Raw genomic sequence first — 17,106 nt, forward strand, 5'->3', positions numbered from 1 at the left:
AACTTTCTGTTCTCTCTCTTTTCTCTTCATAGTAGGTACACCTGGTCTGGCGTTCTGTTAACTGTGACATCATCCAGAGAAGACGGCTCACCCGCTACTACCATCTAATGTAGAACAGATTACTAGATCAATGTGTGCTTCTGTGCTTTTTTGTCTCTCTTGTTGTGTCTCTGTTCTGTCTTCTGTAACCCCAGTCGGTCGAGGCAGATGACCGTTCATACTGAGCCCGGTTCTGCCGGAGGTTTTTTTCCCCGTTAATGGGTGGTTTTTCTTCCCACTGTCGCTTCATGCTTGCTCAGTATGAGGGATTGCAGCAAAGCCATGTACAATGCAGATGACTCTTCCTGTGGCTCTACGGTTCCCCAGGAGTGAATGCTGCTTGTCGGGACTTTGATGCAATCAACTGGTTTCCTTATATAGGACATTTTTGACCAATCTGTATAATCTGACCCAATCTGTATAATATGATTGAACTTGACTTTGTAAAGTGCCTTGAGATGACATGTTTCATGATTTGGCGCTATATAAATAAAATTGAATTGAATTGAATTGAAAAGCCCTCCAGGGGATGTACGCTCTGGAGATGGTGATAACGCAAGTCTGCAGAAGAGGTAAAGTTTTATAACAATCCTAACTTGTTTCCATGTAGTTTTAATTTATCAGATTTTATTTTCCTGTAACAAATGACTTGGACACCCACAAATTTGACATTTTCTGCTTATTTTTCTCATATCAGGCTACAGAGAGAGGCATGGTCTCCCATTTCCACCACAACCCCTGATACCAGCGAGGCTCCCAGGACTAGAAAAACCTCCTTCTGGCAACGCTGGTCTCTTCATAACAAGGTATGTATAGCAGAGCTGATCATTTTAATTAATAAGCAGCAAAGAAAAGTGGTTGTAATTTGTGAGTGTCAGCACAGTCTGAGCTCATCTGTGTGGATTTAGAAGAAAAAGCAGACCCATCTCCCACAAAATGTGGACAGGGTCACAATCCTGTCACCCTCTGTGACAGAAAGGAGGTAAAACAGCAGTTTTCATCAACAGCAGTTTTATATTTTATTATTTTTTGTCGGAAAAACTCCCTAATTCCCTCCTCCCAATCTAACAAACTACCGTCTAAATGCAGCTGTTGGTTTTACATGTAAAGTTTGTGGCACTTCAATGCAAAATTTGAAGAAACCGTAGGTGGTATGAAAATAGTGTCTTCAATTTTAAAACAATATGATGGATTTCTCTAAAAACAGAAAGTTAAACTGTGTTTCTACATGAAAGTATGACAACATAGTAAAGCCTGAAAAACAGTGAATTTTAATTTCTATGTCTTTAATGGGGCATAGAGTTGTATTATATCTCTAATTGTTGCTATGGGAGGCCCCAACAATTGTGTTTTTAAAAATGTACACAAATACACTTAAAATGTTTATTTTTGAACAGCTGCTAGGTTATTATGCGTCCGCATGATGCCAAAATGATTTCATTCAAATATCAGCACTTAAGATATCCCTTAACAGACATTTGAAAACCCACTTTCCATATATTACGGCGATAGAGAAGTACTTGCTTAAATTTATCACGGTTTTTGAGATACTTTGCTCAGTAAGTGTGAAGATGTTTTCCTGCATTTGGAAAAAACAAAAGGTATGAACCTGATTCTTTGTGTAATCTGCTGATTTGACTTAATGCACTAAGATGATTTCCACTCAATTTGATCGTAATTTAGTTTGACTTGTTGCTACTAATTTGTGAAAAGGTAACATTATCAAACTTTAATATCTGTTTTTACAACTTTTTAACAGAAAAGCCCTCCAGGGGATGTACGCTCTGGAGATGGTGATAGCTCAAGTCTGCAGAAGAGGTAAAGTTTTATAACAATCCTAACTTGTTTCCACATAGTTTTAATTTATCAGATTTTATTTTCCTGTAACAAATGACTTGGACACCCACAAATTTGACATTTTCTGCTTATTTTTCTCATATCAGGCTACAGAGAGAGGCATGGTCTCCCATTTCCACCACAACCCCTGATACCAGCGAGGCTCCCAGGACTAGAAAAACCTCCTTCTGGCAACGCTGGTCTCTTCATAACAAGGTATGTATAGCAGAGCTGATCATTTTAATTAATAAGCAGCAAAGAAAAGTGGTTGTAATTTGTGAGTGTCAGCACAGTCTGAGCTCATCTGTGTGGATTTAGAAGAAAAAGCAGACCCATCTCCCACAAAATGTGGACAGGGTCACAATCCTGTCACCCTCTGTGACAGAAAGGAGGTAAAACAGCAGTTTTCATCAACAGCAGTTTTATATTTTATTATTTTATGTAGGAAAAACTCCCTAATTCCCTCCTCCCACTCTAACAAGCTACCGTCTAAATGCAGCTGTTGGTTTTACATGTAAAGTTTGTGGCACTTCAATGCAAAATTTGAAGAAACCGTAGGTGGTATGAAAATAGTGTCTTCAATTTTAAAACAATATGATGGATTTCTCTAAAAACAGAAAGTTAAACTGTGTTTCTACATGAAAGTATGACAACATAGTAAAGCCTGAAAAACAGTGAATTTTAATTTCTATGTCTTTAATGGGGCATAGAGTTGTATTATATCTCTAATTGTTGCTATGGGAGGCCCCAACAATTGTGTTTTTAAAAATGTACACAAATACACTTAAAATGTTTATTTTTGAACAGCTGCTAGGTTATTATGCGTCCGCATGATGCCAAAATGATTTCATTCAAATATCAGCACTTAAGATATCCCTTAACAGACATTTGAAAACCCACTTTCCATATATTACGGCGATAGAGAAGTACTTGCTTAAATTTATCACGGTTTTTGAGATACTTTGCTCAGTAAGTGTGAAGATGTTTTCCTGCATTTGGAAAAAACAAAAGGTATGAACCTGATTCTTTGTGTAATCTGCTGATTTGACTTAATGCACTAAGATGATTTCCACTCAATTTGATCGTAATTTAGTTTGACTTGTTGCTACTAATTTGTGAAAAGGTAACATTATCAAACTTTAATATCTGTTTTTACAACTTTTTAACAGAAAAGCCCTCCAGGGGATGTACGCTCTGGAGATGGTGATAACTCAAGTCTGCAGAAGAGGTAAAGTTTTATAACAATCCTAACTTGTTTCCACATAGTTTTAATTTATCAGACTTTATTTTCCTGTAACAAATGACTTGGACACCCACAAATTTGACATTTTCTGCTTATTTTTCTCATATCAGGCTACAGAGAGAGGCATGGTCTCCCATTTCCACCACAACCCCAGATAACAGCGAGGCTCCCAGGACTAGAAAAACCTCCTTCTGGCAACGCTGGTCTCTTCATAACAAGGTATGTATAGCAGAGCTGATCATTTTAATTAATAAGCAGCAAAGAAAAGTGGTTGTAATTGGTGAGTGTCAGCACAGTCTGAGCTCATCTGTGTGGATTTAGAAGAAAAAGCAGACCCATCTCCCACAAAATGTGGACAGGGTCACAATCCTGTCACCCTCTGTGACAGAAAGGAGGTAAAACAGCAGTTTTCATCAACAGCAGTTTTATATTTTATTATTTTATGTAGGAAAAACTCCCTAATTCCCTCCTCCCAATCTAACAAGCTACCGTCTAAATGCAGCTGTTGGTTTTACATGTAAAGTTTGTGGCAATTCAATGCAAAATTTATAGAAACCGTAGGTGGTATGAAAATAGTGTCTTCAATTTTAAAACAATATGATGGATTTCTCTAAAAACAGAAAGTTAAACTGTGTTTCTACATGAAAGTATGACAACATAGTAAAGCCTGAAAAACAGTGAATTTTAATTTCTATGTCTTTAATGGGGCATAGAGTTGTATTATATCTCTAATTGTTGCTATGGGAGGCCCCAACAATTGTGTTTTTAAAAATGTACACAAATACACTTAAAATGTTTATTTTTGAACAGCTGCTAGGTTATTATGCGTCCGCATGATGCCAAAATGATTTCATTCAAATATCAGCACTTAAGATATCCCTTAACAGACATTTGAAAACCCACTTTCCATATATTACGGCGATAGAGAAGTACTTGCTTAAATTTATCACGGTTTTTGAGATACTTTGCTCAGTAAGTGTGAAGATGTTTTCCTGCATTTGGAAAAAACAAAAGGTATGAACCTGATTCTTTGTGTAATCTGCTGATTTGACTTAATGCACTAAGATGATTTCCACTCAATTTGATCGTAATTTAGTTTGACTTGTTGCTACTAATTTGTGAAAAGGTAACATTATCAAACTTAAATATCTGTTTTTACAACTTTTTAACAGAAAAGCCCTCCAGGGAATGTACGCTCTGGAGATGGTGATAACGCAAGTCTGCAGAAGAGGTAAAGTTTTATAACAATCCTAACTTGTTTCCACATAGTTTTAATTTATCAGACTTTATTTTCCTGTAACAAATGACTTGGACACCCACAAATTTGACATTTTCTGCTTATTTTTCTCATATCAGGCTACAGAGAGAGGCATGGTCTCCCATTTCCACCACAACCCCTGATACCAGCGAGGCTCCCAGGACTAGAAAAACCTCCTTCTGGCAACGCTGGTCTCTTCATAACAAGGTATGTATAGCAGAGCTGATCATTTTAATTAATAAGCAGCAAAGAAAAGTGGTTGTAATTTATGAGTGTCAGCACAGTCTGAGCTCATCTGTGTGGATTTAGAAGAAAAAGCAGACCCATCTCCCACAAAATGTGGACAGGGTCACAATCCTGTCACCCTCTGTGACAGAAAGGAGGTAAAACAGCAGTTTTCATCAACAGCAGTTTTATATTTTATTATTTTATGTAGGAAAAACTCCCTAATTCCCTCCTCCCAATCTAACAAGCTACCGTCTAAATGCAGCTGTTGGTTTTACATGTAAAGTTTGTGGCAATTCAATGCAAAATTTGGAGAAACCGTAGGTGGTATGAAAATAGTGTCTTCAATTTTAAAACAATATGATGGATTTCTCTAAAAACAGAAAGTTAAACTGTGTTTCTACATGAAAGTATGACAACATAGTAAAGCCTGAAAAACAATGAATTTTAATTTCTATGTCTTTAATGGGGCATAGAGTTGTATTATATCTCTAATTGTTGCTATGGGAGGCCCCAACAATTGTGTTTTTAAAAATGTACACAAATACACTTAAAATGTTTATTTTTGAACAGCTGCTAGGTTATTATGCGTCCGCATGATGCCAAAATGATTTCATTCAAATATCAGCACTTAAGATATCCCTTAACAGACATTTGAAAACCCACTTTCCATATATTACGGCGATAGAGAAGTACTTGCTTAAATTTATCACGGTTTTTGAGATACTTTGCTCAGTAAGTGTGAAGATGTTTTCCTGCATTTGGAAAAAACAAAAGGTATGAACCTGATTCTTTGTGTAATCTGCTGATTTGACTTAATGCACTAAGATGATTTCCACTCAATTTGATCGTAATTTAGTTTGACTTGTTGCTACTAATTTGTGAAAAGGTAACATTATCAAACTTAAATATCTGTTTTTACAACTTTTTAACAGAAAAGCCCTCCAGGGGATGTACGCTCTGGAGATGGTGATAGCTCAAGTCTGCAGAAGAGGTAAAGTTTTATAACAATCCTAACTTGTTTCCACATAGTTTTAATTTATCAGACTTTATTTTCCTGTAACAAATGACTTGGACACCCACAAATTTGACATTTTCTGCTTATTTTTCTCATATCAGGCTACAGAGAGAGGCATGGTCTCCCATTTCCACCACAACCCCTGATACCAGCGAGGCTCCCAGGACTAGAAAAACCTCCTTCTGGCAACGCTGGTCTCTTCATAACAAGGTATGTATAGCAGAGCTGATCATTTTAATTAATAAGCAGCAAAGAAAAGTGGTTGTAATTTGTGAGTGTCAGCACAGTCTGAGCTCATCTGTGTGGATTTAGAAGAAAAAGCAGACCCATCTCCCACAAAATGTGGACAGGGTCACAATCCTGTCACCCTCTGTGACAGAAAGGAGGTAAAACAGCAGTTTTCATCAACAGCAGTTTTATATTTTATTATTTTATGTAGGAAAAACTCCCTAATTCCCTCCTCCCACTCTAACAAACTACCGTCTAAATGCAGCTGTTGGTTTTACATGTAAAGTTTGTGGCACTTCAATGCAAAATTTGAAGAAACCGTAGGTGGTATGAAAATAGTGTCTTCAATTTTAAAACAATATGATGGATTTCTCTAAAAACAGAAAGTTAAACTGTGTTTCTACATGAAAGTATGACAACATAGTAAAGCCTGAAAAACAGTGAATTTTAATTTCTATGTTTTTAATGGGGCATAAAATTGTATTATATCTCTAATTGTTGCTATGGGAGGCCCCAACAATTGTGTTTTTAAAAATGTACACAAATACACTTAAAATGTTTATTTTTGAACAGCATTGCTAAGTTATTATTTTTAACTTGTTGCTACTTATTTGTGAAAAGGCAACACTATCAAACTTAAATATCTGTTTTTACAACTTTTAAACAGATAAGTCCTCAAAGTGATGTACGCTCTGGGAATGGCGAAAGCTTAAGTCTTCAGAAGAGGTAAAGTTTTATAACAATCCTAATTTGTTTCCACATGGTTTTAATTTTTTTTTTTTCCCTGCCACAAATGACTTGGACATCCAAAACCTGACATTTTCTGCTTATCTTACTGATATCAGCCAGCAGACAGAAGCACCATCTCCTTCTACCATCACAACCAGCGAGGCTCCTAGAACTAGAAAAACCTCCTTCTGGCATTGTTGGCGTCTTCTTAACAAGGTATGTATAGTAGAGCTGATTATTTTAATAAATAAGCAGCAAAGAAAAGGGGTTGCAATTTTTAAATCTCAGCATGGTCTGACTGATTTCATCTGTGTATACTTAAAAGAAAAAGCAGAGCCATCTCCAACAAGATGTGGACGCGGTCACAATCCATTCACCTTCAGTGACAGAAATGAGGTAAATTAAACCTTCATCAACTGCAGTTTAATATTCTATCATCTATTTTTAAGTTGTCGTTATAGAGGTGTATGCCACCACAGAATTAATTTTATTTTTTTCTTTATTTTACAGTTGTTGCACAAGTGAGAAGTCTCAGGGAGGAGAGACTGGTGTCGAGTTCAGGGCCTCACCTGTTCTTGACAGTCCTGTCTCTGCTCACCATGAGCCGCATCTCCAAGTAGTCCCACAATGCTCCACCACGTATGAGTTTCTTTACATTAGACTTTTTAGAGGTCAACCCAGTTTCAGTCATTACAAAGTAAAATATAAATATACAAATACAGATGTGAGATTGTTTTGCCCCAGGAATCATTGGTTACTTGTTTAGTTTTTTCTCCACTTGTCCTCAAATTAAACTAATAACTGTCTTGTGGACAGTCTTAATTTTTTTGTGTCTTCTTCATAGTATACAATGCACTGGTGATTTTGGGGATGTCGAAGATGGAGGACTGGATGGTTCTTCTGCATCTTCCAGAGAAGGAGACTCCCAAACTGGCCAGAACAGCAGAGTGGAAGAGACTGTCTTGTCCTCTACTGCCACAGCACAGATGTGAGTTATTATTTAGAGCTCAATAATATTTATATTTTATAGTTTTTCCAAGTTTCAAATGAAAAGTCATGTTGATCTGTTTTTGTGTGGTGATTTTTGTGTTGCTTCATTACCAGCATAAACAACCAAGAGGACTGCAAAGAAAGCGAGGCTGATGTCCAAGACAACATCCAACCTGCGTCTGAAAGTCAAGACAAGACTCCCGAGAAAGATTGGTATGAAAACTGTCTAGTCTGGATTCAGGATGTTTGAATAGAATCATGCATATGCACTTACACACAATTTCTCTGTTTCAACACTCAATATATATTTGACCTCCCTTAACTATCACAAAATAGTCTGCTGCAGAATTAAAAACTAGGTACTTGGCATATTATGGTCTGCATGTTTACGTATTAAGAATGTTGTGTAATTACAGAGGTCTGAATGTATTTGCGTTCTCTTTCCAGCCCTTGAAGAGCTAACGCACCTGCCATCAGGGCTTGCAAAATGAGTCACATTTCTTTAACTTTTCCACATATAGTCACATTACAAACAAAAAATACAAATACATTTTATTGGAGTCTTATGTGAAAGACAAAGTGGTATACAACTGTGATGTAGCAAGAAACTAATACATGGTCTCTTTTTTTAACAAATAAAAAACTGAAAAGAGCAACGTGCAAAAGTATTCAGCATCCCCCAGTAAATATTTCTTGGAACCGCGTTGTGCGGTAATTACAGCTGCAAGTCTCTGCCAGTTTTCCACGTCTTGTGACTGAAATTTTTGGCCATTCTTCTTTGCAAATCAGTTCAAGCACAGTCAGATTAGATGTAGAGCGTTTGTGAATAGCAGTTTTCAGACCTTATCAGATCCAAAGATTCTTGATTCGGTTTAAGTGAGAGGTCGACCGATACAGGTTTTTAGGGCAGATACTGATTATTTTGACAACATGCAAATCGGTACCCGATACGTGAAAAGTAAAAATAATACAATTGCAAATGTTGAGTACAACACAAAGTATCTATCTTTTAATAATAATATTATTAATAAACATAAAGACACTTTTGACATTCTCTTTAATTTCATAGTAACATCTACCCAATTATATTTAATTACTCAAATGCAGACTTTGGTGAATTAAAATCTGCTATTAATTTGATTATTAAAATTGGCTGATTACAGCAAGTGTTTTCAAAGAACTGACCCAAATACTGTTCTTATACTGCTAGACCAAAAAAAAGTTACATTTTTTATTGTTAAAGAGTCAAATTAAATTATTCAAAATAATCTATAAACTTGGTGAATACAACAATTGAGCAAAACCCTTTTTAAAATTTTGGATCTAAAATAATTTACACGTTAATTTTCTACAAAATATCTGACATTTAAAATAGTTATATTTTGCTGAGCAGGTAAAACATTAATGTGATTGTTTTGGTTTTAAAAAACAATTGTGTTCATTTTTCGTTCCTTTGACTTGACAATTTTGTACCGAAAAGTTAGGACACCCCTGCTGTAGAGGCAACTGCAGTAAATGGATGAAAACTCATTTTACATGTCAGACATGTATGAAAAAGGGTGAAATAAAAAGCTTCTAACTTGTGCAAAGCTCCTTTTTAAAAAACACAAAACATTAACGATGGCTAGCAAACAATATAGAACATTTAAAATATAACAATAAAAAATAAACACTTAATTGTTTGTGCACTTCATGTAGCAGCACAAGGCCTATGTAGTGCAAATTACGTTCCCGAGAAATGTTCTGTTTGACTTATATATTAAACGTATTTGCTCTACTTAAAAAAATGACCATGTTTTACTATCCTATCCATTCTGCTTCAACTGGCCTGAAGGAAACTGTCAAAGACACCGTCTTACTTCAACTAGCTTTGTGACTCTCAAACTAAACTTAATAACAGCGACAAAAGATTTTCTTGTTGTGGGGAGGAGGAGGAAACCTCCTAGACTGACCACTGCTAAACATTATTTTCTGCAAAGTTAAATGCTTCAAGTGTTGTGATTATTTTTATGCGCATACATGGCTTCATATCAACGAGCACTAACACAGCGGTGGCAGGTGGCCAGCTGGAGATCAGACATGTTTTTTTTAGACAGTTTTTTTAGGAGTTTTATACCAACTTTAGCAGCTTAACCACCATTTACAAACCAGCATTGACCTGCGAGTTTCATTGAGTGGAAGTAAAAACCCTGCTCCGTTCTCAGTAAAACAGCTGTTCCCACCCGTTCACAGTGACTGACATTCAAAGGGCAAATACCGCTAAATTGTCAATCAGTCTGACATTAGCAGGCGCTCTCTGCCAGGGAGGCAGCGGCAACGTATGCGCGTCACGGGACGTCAAAGCATGGTGACTGAATGCGCCAATGGATCGGCCAATGCATGCAGTGTATCGTCCCATCCCGATACAACAGAAAACACAAATATTGTATTTTTAACTGTCTGATTTAGTATTTGCCCTTTGAATGTCTGCCTCGGTCACTGTGAGCGGGAGGGAACAGCTGTTTCACTGAGAATGGAGCAGGGTTTTTACTTCAATTTTCACTCACAGAAACTCGCGTGTCAATGTTGGCTTTTAAATGGTGGTTGAGCTGTTTAAAGTCGGTATAAAACTCCATCCCACTGTCTAAAAAACATGTTTGTTTCCAGCTGGCCACCGCTGTGTTAGTGCTCGTTGCCATGAAGAGTCGGCGTGTACACGCATGAAAACAATCACGCTTATAGCATTTAACTTTGTAGAAAATAATGTTCAGCGGTGGCCTTTTTCTTCCTCCTCGTCCCCACAACAAGAAGTTCTTTTCTCGCTGTCATTAAGTTTAGTTTAAGAGTCCCAACGCTATTTGAAGTAAGACGTGTTGGAGCAGGAAAGATGTGACAGAGTGGCGTAGATTGGCTACGAGCGCTCTTTCTGTGTGCGTATGTGAGCGTCTTCCTCTGTGTGTCCATCTTTGACAGTTTCCTTCAGGCCAGTTAGAGCAGAATGGATTGGATAATAAAACATGGACATTTTTTAAGTAGAAAAAATAATTTTAATATATAAATCAAACAGAAGATGTTCTCCAGGAAGGCATTTTGCATTGGCCTGCCTGTCTCCTCATAAACTTTCCAGCACATGCAGCCCAGCTCTTACTCCACCTCCTTATTAGTTCCACCTGTCGTTCCTAATTAAGCCTGGATTCAGTGCACGTGCCAACACCTCTACTTAAAACTCCGTCAGTCTGCTCTTCTCTGCTGGATCGTCATCATTCTTCATCCAAACCTCGTCCTGCCTCGTGTTTCTAACGCCTGCTAGTCAGAGCCTCCTACGCCTGCTAGCCAGAGCCTCCTACGCCTGCTAACCAGAGCTTCCTACACCTGCTAGCCAGAGCTTCCTACACCTGCTAGCCAGAGCTTCCCACACCTGCTAGCCAGAGCTTCCTACACCTGCTAGCCAGAGCCTCCTATGCCTGCTAGCCAGAGCTTCCTACACCTGCTAGCCAGAGCTTCCCACGTCTGCTAGCCAGAGTCTCCTACGCCTGCTAGCCAGAGCTTCCTACACCTGCTAGCCAGAGCCTCCTATGCCTGCTAGCCAGAGCTTCCTACACCTGCTAGCCAGAGCTTCCCACGTCTGCTAGCCAGAGTCTCCTACGCCTGCTAGCCAGAGCTTCCTACACCTGCTAGCCAGAGCCTCCTACGCCTGCTAACCAGAGCTTCCTACACCTGCTAGCCAGAGCTTCCTACGCCTGCTAGCCAGAGCTTCCCACACCTGCTAGCCAGAGCCTCCTACGCCTGCTAGTCAGAGCTTCCTAGGCCTGCTAGTCAGAGCTTCCTACACCTGCTAGCCAGAGCTTCCTACACCTGCTAGCCAGAGCTTCCTACACCTGCTAGCCAGAGCTTCCCACACCTGCTAGCCAGAGCCTCCTATGCCTGTTAGCCAGAGCCTCCTACACCTGCTAGCAAGAGCTTCCTAGGCCTGCTAGTCAGAGCTTCCTACACCTGCTAGCCAGAGCTTCCTACACATGCTAGCCAGAGCTTCCTACACCTGCTAGCAAGAGCTTCCTACGCCTGCTAGTCAGAGCTTCCTACACCTGCTAGAAAGAGCTTCCTAGGCCTGCTAGTCAGAGCTTCCTACGCCTGCTAGTCAGAGCTTCCTACACCTGCTAGAAAGAGCTTCCTAGGCCTGCTAGTCAGAGCTTCCTACACCTGCTAGCCAGAGCTTCCCACGCCTGCTAGCCAGAGCCTCCTACGCCCGCTAGTCAGAGCTTCCTACACCTGCTAGTCAGAGCTTCCTACACCTGCTAGCCAGAGCTTCCCACGCCTGCTAGTCAGAGCTTCCTACGCCTGCTAGCCAGAGCTTCCCACGCCTGCTAGCCAGAGCCTCCTACGCCCGCTAGTCAGAGCTTCCTACACCTGCTAGTCAGAGCTTCCTACACCTGCTAGCCAGAGCTTCCCACGCCTGCTAGTCAGAGCTTCCTACGCCTGCTAGCCAGAGCTTCCTACACCTGCTAGCAAGAGCTTCCTAGGCCTGCTAGTCAGAGCTTCCTACACCTGCTAGCCAGAGCTTCCCACGCCTGCTAGCCAGAGCCTACTACGCCCGCTAGTCAGAGCTTCCTACACCTGCTAGTCAGAGCTTCCTACACCTGCTAGCCAGAGCTTCCCACGCCTGCTAGTCAGAGCTTCCTACGCCTGCTAGCCAGAGCTTCCCACGCCTGCTAGCCAGAGCTTCCTACACCTGCTAGCCAGAGCTTCCCACGCCAGCTAGCCAGAGCTTCCTACACCTGCTAGCCAGAGCTTCCCACGTCTGCTAGCCAGAGTCTCCTACACCTGCTAGCCAGAGCTTCCCACGCCTGCTAGCCAGAGCTTCCTACACCTGCTAGCCAGAGCTTCCCACGCCTGCTAGCCAGAGCCTCCTACGCCTGCTAGCCAGAGCTTCCTACACCTGCTAGCCAGAGCTTCCTACGCCTGCTAGCCAGAGCTTCCTACACCTGCTAGCAAGAGCTTCCTACACCTGCTAGCCAGAGCTTCCCACGCCTGCTAGCCAGAGCCTCCTACGCCCGCTAGTCAGAGCTTCCTACACCTGCTAGTCAGAGCTTCCTACACCTGCTAGCCAGAGCTTCCCACGCCTGCTAGTCAGAGCTTCCTACGCCTGCTAGCCAGAGCTTCCCACGCCTGCTAGCCAGAGCTTCCTACACCTGCTAGCCAGAGCTTCCCACGCCTGCTAGCCAGAGCTTCCTACACCTGCTAGCCAGAGCTTCCCACGTCTGCTAGCCAGAGTCTCCTACGCCTGCTAGCCAGAGCTTCCCACGCCTGCTAGCCAGAGCTTCCTACGCCTGTTAGCCGGAGCTTCCTACACCCGCTAGTCAGAGCTTCCTACGCCTGCTAGCCAGAGCCTCCTACGCCTGTTAGCCAGAGCTTCCCACGCCTGCTAGCCAGAGCCTCCTACACCTGCTAGTCAGAGCTTCCTAGGCCTGCTAGCCAGAGCTTCCTACACCTGCTAGCCAGAGCTTCCCACGCCTGCTAGCCAGAGCCTCCTACGCCTGCTAGCCAGAGCTTCCCACGCCTGCTAGCCAGAGCCTCCTATGCCTGCTAACCAGAGCTTCCTACACCTGCTAGCCAGAGCTTCCTACACCTGCTAGCCAGAGCTTCCCACACCTGCTAGCCAGAGCTTCCTACACCTGCTAGCCAGAGCCTCCTATGCCTGTTAGCCAGAGCCTCCTACGCCTGCTAGTCAGAGCTTCCTACACCTGCTAGCAAGAGCTTCCTAGGCCTGCTAGTCAGAGCTTCCTACACCTGCTAGCCAGAGCTTCCTACACCTGCTAGCAAGAGCTTCCTACGCCTGCTAGTCAGAGCTTCCTACACCTGCTAGCAAGAGCTTCCTACGCCTGCTAGTCAGAGCTTCCTACACCTGCTAGCAAGAGCTTCCTAGGCCTGCTAGTCAGAGCTTCCTACACCTGCTAGCCAGAGCTTCCCACGCCTGCTAGCCAGAGCCTCCTACGCCCGCTAGTCAGAGCTTCCTACACCTGCTAGCCAGAGCTTCCTACACCTGCTAGCCAGAGCCTCCTATGCCTGTTAGCCAGAGCCTCCTACGCCTGCTAGTCAGAGCTTCCTACACCTGCTAGCAAGAGCTTCCTAGGCCTGCTAGTCAGAGCTTCCTAGGCCTGCTAGCCAGAGCTTCCTACACCTGCTAGCCAGAGCTTCCTACACCTGCTAGCAAGAGCTTCCTACGCCTGCTAGTCAGAGCTTCCTACACCTGCTAGCAAGAGCTTCCTAGGCCTGCTAGTCAGAGCTTCCTACACCTGCTAGCCAGAGCTTCCCACGCCTGCTAGCCAGAGCCTCCTACGCCCGCTAGTCAGAGCTTCCTACACCTGCTAGTCAGAGCTTCCTACACCTGCTAGCCAGAGCTTCCCACGCCTGCTAGTCAGAGCTTCCTACACCTGCTAGCCAGAGCTTCCCACGCCTGCTAGTCAGAGCTTCCTACGCCTGCTAGCCAGAGCTTCCCACGCCTGCTAGCCAGAGCTTCCTACACCTGCTAGCCAGAGCTTCCCACGTCTGCTAGCCAGAGTCTCCTACGCCTGCTAGCCAGAGCTTCCCACGCCTGCTAGCCAGAGCCTCCTACGCCTGTTAGCCGGAGCTTCCTACGCCCTTTAGTCAGAGCTTCCTACGCCTGCTAGCCAGAGCCTCCTACGCCTGTTAGCCAGAGCTTCCCACGCCTGCTAGCCAGAGCCTCCTACACCTGCTAGTCAGAGCTTCCCACGCCTGCTAGCCAGAGCTTCCTACACCTGCTAGCCAGAGCTTCCCACGCCTGCTAGCCAGAGCCTCCTACGCCTGCTAGCCAGAGCTTCCCACGCCTGCTAGCCAGAGCCTCCTACGCCTGTTAGCCGGAGCTTCCTACGCCCGCTAGTCAGAGCTTCCTACACCTGCTAGTCAGAGCTTCCTACGCCCGCTAGTCAGAGCTCCCTACACCTGCTAGCCAGAGCTTCCCACGCCTGCTAGCCAGAGCTTCCCACGTCCGCTAGCCGGAGCTTTGTACGCCCGCTAGTCAGAGCCTTCTACGCCCGCTAGCCAGAGCCTCCTACGCCCGCTAGCCAGAGCTTCCTACATCCGCTAGCCAGAGCTTCCCATGCCCAGTAGCAAGAGCCTCCCATGTCTGCTAGCCAGAGCTTCCTACGTCTGCCTGACAGAGTTCCCTTCGTCGACACCTGCTACTCCAGCGCTCCAAGTAATTTTTCTGCTGTGCTGCTGGATATCCTGCTACTCCATACATGTCTGACGTGTAAAATGAGTTTTCCTCCATTTACTGCAGTTGCTTCTACAACAGGGGTGACCAAACTTTTTGGTACATGGGCCAAAATTGTCAAGTCAAAGGAACTCGAGGGCCAAAAAAGTGAAATATATATATAAAAAAAAAAAAAAACAATACAATCACGTTTATGTTTTACCTGCTCTACAAAATATGAAAATTTTAAATAGTCAGAGTTGTGTAGGAATCCTGTATCGGTCGACCTGTAGTATACACCATTAATGTGTAAATGCTGTGATTTTTTTCCCCCCAATATACACATTATGTGACATGATCCAAGCTTCCCCTATTTCATTTGTTGCTACTAAGCCCAGAAATGCAGCTTCCTCTTTACTGTCATCACCTGCTGCCCATATTTCTTTTATTGTTCCAGATCTGCACACTCTTGCATAGTGACCCTTCTTTTTGCACCGATTAATCAGTGCATCTCTGGCTGGGCACATATTTTTACTGTAAAAGGGAATCTTTGGCTTTAATGACGTCCACGTTATATAAATTTTCCTGCTTAAAGCAATTGGTCGCATCAGAGAAAAGGAGGCTGAATACCTTTGCACAGAGCAATTTTCATTTATTTGTAATGAATGTTTTACATCATGTAGGATATTCCTTCTACGTCACAATTGTATATGTTATATTGGACTTTCACATAAGATTTAAATAAAATATTATCTTATGTTTGTGGATGTAATGTGACTAAATTTGGGAAAGTTTAGAAAAGGGCCACTGGAGGTGCTCCTCACGACTTACACGGCAGTGAAGGTCGAACAACGGCTTCCTTGGATCCACGCGTCAAACTGCAGGAAGGTGCCGCCACCACCAGGGGCCGACAAATCGCAGGACAAGAAAGATCACACGCCAGGAATCATCGTCATCGACCTGAGCCACCGAGCTGGCTGTGAGGACAGCGGCCCACCACAAGTTTTGTTTTTTTTCCTTCTTGGTGACTGTTCCTTGTAATGCTTTTAAAAATGTTCCTGTGGGTTTGATAATATATATTTGTTTGATTTGCAGTTTTACAGTAGTATTGTCAGATTGTTGTTTTTTTCCCCTGTTACTTTTTCGGTTTTTATTTTGTTTTATTATCAGTTTCGATTTAGGCATGAATGAAAATGTTTAGTTGTGTTACTTCAGTTTTGCTTAAGCAATGTTAAAATTGATATTTGGAATTTCAAATGTTTTTCCTGACATGATTCGTATTTGTTCTCACTGCTTGATGAAAGAAATGGAGAAGTTTTCTCACACCAAAGATCACTGATTTATGCAATTTTTGTTTATTATGGAAGGACAGACCGGGATCTGATTGGCTCTATAGATCCTTTAAAATTAGCTAGTAATGGTAACTCCTAGATTCAACACAGGGTTTTCTGGCTCAGATTGGCCGAGAGCAGATCTCCCTGGGGGTCTCACCAATTTTTACTACCCCTGTGGGTAGCGTTTTCTGGGTTTCCCCGGCCACACTGAACCTCTCCTGCTTTTGCTCCTGGTTTGGTAAGTTTGAGGGTGGTGGATGGTTATCCATCGAAGTGGTGAGTGGAGGCTCGAGTAGGAGGGTTTTCAGGGTGGGGAGAAGGTAGACGGATTCGACCTAAATTAGTATACAGGCTTAGCTTAAGTAGTCTAATATACTAAAATAATGTGCACATAGGGACCTAAAACAGGCCTTACTTAATTAGTTGAACCCTAAATTGTAGGTGAATGCTAAACCTTTGATCTTGTGTGTTAAAACTCCATGAAGCATTCAAGCTGATCTTTACTAAAAGTTCCAGCACACGTGATTTGTAACTGTTATGAGTCCTTGGTGTTGTATTTGCATATTTATGTGACGAGTTATCTTGTTTTTCAATAAATACTGTTTCTCAATAAAAGTGCTGGAACTTCATCACTCCACCGTCTCCTTATTCAATAACTCTGGGAAGTCAGTAGTTGTTTAGAATTCCATCCACAGGAAGCTGAAGAGTTTCTAAGACAAAGTGTGTTAAAGCAATATCTTCCAAAGGGCGTGATATAGGTTGTGAGAAGCACTGACTGAGTTTGCATCGAGTTTGCACCCTCTAGCTATCCTAGGGTGTGCTCCACTCATGACAATATGTGTCCTTATTTTATAACAGAATTGCTCAATTTAGTTAAATCGACACACACACAAACTTCTTCTCTATTTGGTCTGGGTACTGGGACCATACTTGCACACCAGTCAGTAGGCTGCTCTACTCTAGAGATTACCCCTCTCTTCTGTTTGAGCTAGTCCTTTTTTACTCTGAGTAACA

The 17,106-nt window shown here is 42.4% G+C and overlaps 1 protein-coding gene across 2 annotated transcripts in view; it reads left to right on the forward strand.

Moving 5' to 3' along the window:
- Positions 1-8,621, forward strand: part of LOC118564202 — a 45,783-nt gene extending 37,162 nt beyond the window's left edge. For both annotated transcript variants that reach the window (XM_036141591.1, XM_036141592.1), the window contains 14 exons: positions 553-611; positions 737-845; positions 1,799-1,857; positions 1,983-2,091; positions 3,045-3,103; positions 4,475-4,583; positions 5,537-5,595; positions 5,721-5,829; positions 6,515-6,573; positions 6,693-6,792; positions 6,902-6,972; positions 7,087-7,215; positions 7,421-7,564; positions 7,681-8,621. In XM_036141591.1, coding sequence (XP_035997484.1) covers positions 553-611; positions 737-845; positions 1,799-1,857; positions 1,983-2,091; positions 3,045-3,103; positions 4,475-4,583; positions 5,537-5,595; positions 5,721-5,829; positions 6,515-6,573; positions 6,693-6,792; positions 6,902-6,972; positions 7,087-7,215; positions 7,421-7,564; positions 7,681-7,816 — 1,311 coding nt within the window. In that variant the 3' untranslated portion in view covers positions 7,817-8,621. The remainder of the gene's footprint in view (positions 1-552; positions 612-736; positions 846-1,798; positions 1,858-1,982; positions 2,092-3,044; positions 3,104-4,474; positions 4,584-5,536; positions 5,596-5,720; positions 5,830-6,514; positions 6,574-6,692; positions 6,793-6,901; positions 6,973-7,086; positions 7,216-7,420; positions 7,565-7,680) is intronic.
- Positions 8,622-17,106: the final 8,485 nt, after the last annotated feature.

Source organism: Fundulus heteroclitus, chromosome 9 (genome assembly GCF_011125445.2).
Source record: "Fundulus heteroclitus isolate FHET01 chromosome 9, MU-UCD_Fhet_4.1, whole genome shotgun sequence".
Taxonomy (NCBI): domain Eukaryota; kingdom Metazoa; phylum Chordata; class Actinopteri; order Cyprinodontiformes; family Fundulidae; genus Fundulus; species Fundulus heteroclitus.